The 7393-nt window shown below is 31.7% G+C and overlaps 1 protein-coding gene across 1 annotated transcript; it reads left to right on the top strand.

Moving 5' to 3' along the window:
• The first annotated feature begins 3439 nt into the window (after window positions 1–3439).
• LOC145569400 (transcription factor MYB41-like) lies at window positions 3440–4961 on the top strand. Its single transcript, XM_081628747.1, has 3 exons — window positions 3440–3705; window positions 3976–4749; window positions 4933–4961. Exons 1-3 carry the CDS (start codon window positions 3440–3442, stop codon window positions 4934–4936), a joined length of 1044 nt encoding a protein of 347 aa, XP_081484873.1. The 3' UTR covers window positions 4937–4961.
• Window positions 4962–7393: the final 2432 nt, after the last annotated feature.

Below are 7393 nucleotides of genomic sequence, written 5' to 3'. Positions count from 1 at the left end.
TGTAGGAAGAGTGTTGATTTGGAGTAAGGTGATTATATTTCTTTTGTCAAATTGAGGAATAAAAGTAGAAATTATGTAAGAAACAAAAATTTATTAATAATGTGTAGCTTTAAGATAAAGTAACGATGGTAATGTTTTTGTGAAATAGATAATACCATTTGTTCTACTCGTAATAAAATAGAGGAACTTTTTGTCTTAATAAAATAGAGGAAGTAAATACGAAGTTTAGAGTTGCCAAGATAGAATAAAGTAGAAATTATGTAACAAACAAAAACTTTTTTTGAAATGTTTTGTTAAAAAAAAAAAAAAGGAAAAATTAGCAAGAAAGGTCCCAACTATTAGCATTCTTCTTTAAAAGGGTCAAATTATTGATTAATCCACAACAGTCCCAACTATCAAGGGTTCTTCCAAAAATGGTCCTTGACCTGTTATGACTAGGTAAACCGGTAAATGTTGTCACGTGTTGCAATTTTGTTGGTCCATTTATTTTTACAAATTCTAGTTAATTAACCCCTTCTTTCTCCACCTAGCCCACGCCATCTCCAACCACTAGACACCGCCCATCAACCCATCCACCTAGACCCACGCCCACTTAGCTTGTCTCCTGCTCACCACTTCCCACAATATCGCCCACCTATCCTTGCTCACCACCACCCACGTTCCCACACAGCTCAACTTGAGAGGAGGAGATAGTAAAAGTAGGGAGGTGTGTGGCTGGTGTATAGGATGATCTACGATGGTGGTTGGGTTTAGGAAGGGAGGATGCTTTTAGAGTATGGCTTGGGTTCTAGTGGGAGAGGAGTGAAGTTGCAGCAACAGGTGGCTAGGGGTCCATCCATTCATGTGCTTGTCGGTGCAGAGATTAATGGCTTGGTAGCCGTGGAAAGGGTCAAGTAGGTAAAATGGGGGGAGAATATTTTATTAAAAAAATAATAAAATATTAAAATATTAGCCAATTGATTCGTGACATGTAGTGTTAATAACCGGTTTAACCGGTCATAAACAAGTCAAGGACTGTTTTTGAAAAGACCACCCCCTAGTTGAGACTGTCATAAATTAATCAATAGTTTGACCCTTTTAAAGAAGAATGCTAATAGTTGGGACCTTTCTTATTAATTTTTCCAAAAAAAAAATGATAGAATTAATTAGGTGATTGTTTGATATGATTGATGGATAGATGGAAATGAAGTGGTTACATTATCAATTTTTTTCTTTTTTATTCGACTTTGTCATTGTATCACACAACTACGTATATACTATCTTCTTAAATTATTTTTATATAATTTTATCATAATACAATCTCCATTTTTTATTAGATGTATCACTTTTATTATTGTGGACTAGATAATTTGTTGAGTGAAGAATAATAGAAAGAAAAATAAAAAGGGCCTATGTGATAAGAGAGATAGATAGAATTTGTTAACTAAAAAGAAAATAGTACATTTAAATTTCCTTAAATTAAAGCTTCTATTTATAGAAAGTGGTGCATCTAATAAAAAACGGAGAAAGTAATTTTGCTTCAATTGGTAGCAACTTCCGAAATGGATATTAAGTACGAGTACTAGTGCGTATAATCTAAGACGGGTTGAAGACGGCTGATACAAGGCGGAAATAAATTGTCTTGAGATGTTGGTCGCCTAGTTGGTAGATTTTTTTTGTTTTTGTTATTAGATTGTCTCTATAGAATTTTTTTCTAGCAAAAACATGACACAATCATCTTGAAAAAAAGAATGAATTGTGATAATGTATATGTACTTTATTGAACATTTTCCTCTACAACAAATGATTATATAATGGTTTAATGATAGTATAGTTGATTTTTTTCCCCTTTTTATTTTCAAAAATAATATGGAGTACATCAGTTTATATTACTCCAAACGTTTCTAAAAGTTGTTTCTATTTTATCTTTTTTGTAGGACAAATAGTCAAATACGTACCATTCAAACTGGAAGACTATTTTCCTACCTTATAAAAAGTAGGGGGTTGCTCTTATGAATAGTGTACGGACTATTGTACCCCTCAAAATATATATTTGTCTTCTTATCCCGGCCCCATGTGTAATTAATTTTGCAATTTTATCAATTAATCAAAAATTAAAAGGATGATTGGAATAATAAATTAAAGTTTAGAATTTTCTATATTAATGGGGTTAATGGTTTAATTACATAACAACATTAATCACTGGACAACGAAATGTTGTTTCTTTAAAGTAGCTCAACTAAAGTTTAGAACATTGCACAACATCCAACACATTTATCGTTTATATGCAAATAGCTTTGATAAAATATTATACACAAACCGGCATAAGGCACAAAGAACATTGATAATAATTCTTCTCAAAGGACTAGCTATACCGCGCACATTGAAATCCCTAGAAAATATAAAAAGAGTAGTTCGTATTGTATGTCTCATAATATTTACAAGTATGTGACAAACATGGTCTCTCTCATAGGTTGATCTACTTGATCTATCATATATACAAACATGGAATAATGTTATGAGAAACAAAACCTTTAGTTAATAAACATGAAATTCAAGTACGTATTTAATTTAAACATCCAACAAATTAAAATTTAGAGCTATAGATGTCAAAAGGTGGGTGTTGAGTTGAAATATAAGAGGGTTAATTAATTGATCAGTTCAAAGCTATAATACAAGTTGTACTCATGTTGTCCATATATATAAATCATGATTTGAAAATGGAACACATTGATATTCAATGGAAAAATTAAATTTTAGGTAAAGGCTTTTTAAGTAGAGTTAGAACAATTACAAGATATCTAAATAAGGAGATAAGAATAAAAATAAACTAATAAGTAAAAAAAAAAAATGAAAAGTAAAAGCATAATTCAATTGTTACTTTTCACTAGAAAAAAGAATGAAGAAAAAGGAAATCATGCAATTTAAGACATGAAACAAAAATAGGAAAAAATAATATGAAAAGCATAACATATATATAATCAAGGATGATAAATAAATTAAATCTACCATAGGTTAATGAGGTGTCAAATTAATGTTATCATAGAAAGTTACAATCACCCTTTCAAATATGATGACAGTTGCAATACCTAATCCTTGATTATGCTGTCTTATTATTGGCTTCAAATCCTTGAAACTATACCCTCTCCCAAGAACAACCTTGCCTTCTTTTAGGAAGCCCTCTTCTAATCCATGCATTTTTATTATATTATATAGTTTTCATTATTATAATATACAATGTAAACCTAATTTGAAAATGACATTTTTGATCTTTTGACACCCTTAAAACCTTCTAGCCTATATATATGCACCCAAAGTCCCACCAAGAATATCAACCAATTCAATTAATCTTTACACTCTCCTACTCCCTAATTTCTCTCCTCAACTTCTCCTCTTTCATCTTTAATCTCTACTAGTATTACAAGAACGAAAACACCGAAAAGTTGTAAACAAATCGAAGATGGGTAGGTCTCCATGTTGTGATGATATTAGTGAGTTAAAGAAGGGTCCTTGGACACCGGAAGAAGATGAATTGCTCGTCTCTTACATCCAAAAACACGGTCTTGGAAGTTGGCGCGCTCTTCCTAAGGCCGCCGGGTTGAATAGGTGTGGTAAGAGTTGTAGATTGAGATGGACTAATTACTTGAGGCCGGACATTAAGCGTGGTCGCTTCACTGAAGAGGAAGAGGACATGATTATCAAGCTTCATTCTGTTCTTGGCAACAAGTAAGTATTTCTTTTTATTTTAGTTAGTAGAAATTATCAAAGTCAACAACCTAAACCACCAACATATTCTCTAAGGAGGTCTTAAAAAAAATAACACGGAAAGTACGTTTCAAACACATCTGCTTTTAAAAACAGGATTCTTTCTAATTAATAACTAGACCGGTTAATTTGGGGATGGATACAATTTTTCTGTACGTTTTCTTCATGTGAATAATTAGTAATAATTAACTAACTTTTCATATTTACTTGTTGTGCGTCAAATTTTGATAGGTGGTCAAGGATAGCAGCTCATCTACCAGGAAGAACTGATAATGAGATTAAGAACTATTGGAACACCCACCTAAGGAAAAAACTCCTACAAATGGGTATTGATCCAGTTACTCACAAACCAAGAAATGACCTTAATCTCCTTGCTAATCTCTCCCAACTTCTTTCAACCCCACAAAATTTAGGCCCAATGATGAATCCTTGGGACATCAACAATGCTCTTAGGATACAACCAAACGTCGCGGCTGAGGTAGCCAAGCTCCAAGTCCTACAAAACATCTTCCAAATCCTAAACACAAACAATCCATCATCGTCGTCATCGTCATCATTATCCCTCCCAAGTATGGACCAAACCATGGCATTAAACCTAGGATCATCATATTCTAATGGTATGGTTAACATTAACAATATTAGTAACCCTATGTGTTCAACCTCTCAAGGTTTTTGTCATGCTCCAAATTTCGCGGTCGGTCCAAGCCAACAACCAATAGTTGATCATAAATATGAGAATAATACACCAGAGTTATATAACACAAGCTTGGATACAAATTGTAACAAGAGTTTAAGTAGTACTACTACTTATGAAACCCTTGATGAAAATAAATTACCATCATTGGTTAATATTTCACCTGAGGTTTCAACTGTTAACCAAATTGAGAGCAACACAAACTCTACCAATGGATCCTCTGCTTTGGGCCCCACAACTGATGATTTCTTCGAAGGTTGGGATAAGCTTTTGGATGATGGCAACAGTGATTTCTGGAAACAATTCATAAAGTAAGTATTAGTTGTTGTTCTCTTGGTAATACCATAATTATTAATGTCAATTTGTGTGTAATATATATAATCTCCTTTTACTAAAAAGTTGTGTACATATAACTATATACAGAGTAATTCGTATGTTGTTACACTATTATAAATATAATAAATACTAACGTGGCTCATTTACTTGTCATGCAGCTAACGGTGTGGTTCGTAGTTCGTCATGCATGGACGTATCTTCTTCTATGAAATTCAAGAGAAATTAATTTGTTGAGTTAATTAAACACTTTATAAGTTGATTTGTTTCAAATTCTTTTTTTTTTTTTTTTTTTTTTGGGTGGGGTTGGGGAGGGGGGGGGGGGGGGTGTATGTTAAGGGGTGATTGAACATATAGTTAAAAGGCCTATATACATACTTGTATAAAGCCCTAAAGGATCAAATTTTTCATTGTTTTGTAGAGATTATCATGTAATGAGTTTATTATTGTACACATAGAACTGTAGAAATATACAGAATATTGTTGTATTAAATTATTCACTCGATCTTCTATATATGTTGCATAGAAATTAAAATAAGTAGTGATGATTTATTTACTTTGTTATACTCCATACTATATATTACTCAATTTGTTAATTAATGTCATTGAGCGAGTAACAACTTTTTTTTTTTTTGTCATGTAAAATATTACGTACAATTCACTGCTATGCACTTATTTTAAAAATATCGCACTAGTTAATTACTGAATCGATGCAATAGTAGCTAACACGCACAGTTGTTTTATAACCTTAAACGACAATCAATACGCAGTAGAGGTATTCGGGAAATTAAGCATTAAACAATTGTTTTCTGTTCTTGCTTCCTTTTACTTAGCTTGTTCTCTACTTAATTTGCACTTTGTCAGTCTCAAAAAGAGAATAAGTTTTTACTAGTATACTATGTTTTCAAATGAACATAAGGTCTAATGCTCACTAACTTTGAAAGCGTAAGAAACATCACTTTGTCTAGAGAAAACCTCTAACTACTTTCGTGGAGTTGATAAGATTAGCTGAATTTGAGCTTATATTATAGCAATAAGCCTTGGACTTACGGACTGTTCTAGAATAATTACAAGTTTTTTTACTCAAATTGAAAGAAGCAAATTTTATAAAGATTTATATCATCTCTTTCTCACTTTTTATAATTTTTCCAAGAAGGTTGACTTAATTATCTTAGTAATTACTAATTTAAGCCGACTTTGTGAAGTTTTATTTTTTTTAACAAAAAAATAAATTATGACGTGGTAAATATTAATGTTGTACAGTAGGAATTTCAACCTTTCACAGCTCTTGGATTTTTATTTTTTTTTTTTTTTTTTGTCCATATCTTATGTTTAATCAATAAATCAAACTCATTATGTTAAATCAACTCAATATGTTAAATCAACCCAAAATAATAACAAAAAAATGAAGATTCCCAAAAATTTTAGCTTTGCTATAAATTTGTTCCAACAAGGCAACAAACACTCTTCTCTTCTAGATTTGTTACGATAGTGAATCGATAAACGTGGCCAAGCTACACCAATAATGTACTTGTAGGTTTTTTTATTTTTTATTTTATTTTTCTTTTTTCTTAAGAGGGACAAAACTCAACAAACAAAATACAAATCAATAACTAAACGTGGCTAAAATACCCCAATTATGACTTCATTCATAATATTTCTAAGACCTCGATCAAGCAAAGAGTGTTATATAAACGTAGGTGCACTTTGCATGCAGGATACTTTTTGCTTATTTTAAAAATTATGATTAACTTAATCATTAAATGAACAAAAAAATAACTTTGAGAGCACCTAGCTTGTAATGGGGCGATATATATATTAAAATTTACTGTTCCTAGTTAGACTAACAACGCAGTTATCGAGCTAATACAAGTTTGGTTGCCTTACAAGTTACCTGTTAACATATATACACACGCTCTATCTTCTTAAAAATGTTACATGCACTCAGGCATATCTAGGGTTAGTTGATCCAAAGGTTTATTTTTGCTCATTTCAAACGAACTAAAACTTCTTCCTTCCTACTTTTGTGTACTTCCCGGTGGTGCATAATAGACTATAGAGAATCTCCTGTCTCCTTCATGATCAAAATCACTTTGGAATTTGAAGAGTTTGAATGTATAATCTCAAACAATTTTACCTAGCCTCCGTCCTCCTGGCAGTGTCGACAGCCCCGAAAGCCGGTTTTGTATGGTTGAAACCTATCAATAATGTCCACCGGTAAATTAAAGTTTGTTTATAGGGGAACGAGCTATCAAAATTACAAATGATTCAACATACTAATTCTAAATTTCTTATATATACAAACCAATCGAGTTTAAACGAAGTTCGAAATCAAGTTTGATTTAAAGTTTAGCAAAGCAAAGGGAAATGCGTTTTTATTGTAACGAGAACAACTCAACTAACAAATAAAATGAAGCTGATATGGTTGAAATGTAACATTCAATGGGTTATTTTCTTCATTTTTCTATTGATGTTGGAAAAAGGAACATAATTAAATAATTAATCAAACATACAGTTGATTTTTAATACATTAGATAGTGATCTTGAGGGGTAAATTATTTGAAGGGTAATATAGTTCGTTATCTTTATACATTAGTCATTAGAGAATAACTTTATTAGTGT

The sequence above is a fragment of the Chenopodium album genome, chromosome 11 (genome assembly GCF_948465745.1).
Source record: "Chenopodium album chromosome 11, dcCheAlbu1.1, whole genome shotgun sequence".
Classification (NCBI taxonomy): domain Eukaryota; kingdom Viridiplantae; phylum Streptophyta; class Magnoliopsida; order Caryophyllales; family Amaranthaceae; genus Chenopodium; species Chenopodium album.
Note: the sequence above shows the minus strand (reverse complement) of the source record. Positions and strands in the feature narration are given on the sequence as shown.

Bases quoted from the DNA above. Each gene is read 5' to 3' on its own strand.
- LOC145569400 (XM_081628747.1), top strand. From the start codon at position 3,440: ATGGGTAGGTCTCCATGTTGTGATGATATTAGTGAGTTAAAGAAGGGT. The intron at 3,706-3,975 runs GTAAGTATTTCT...AAATTTTGATAG, and splicing joins CATTCTGTTCTTGGCAACAA to GTGGTCAAGGATAGCAGCTC.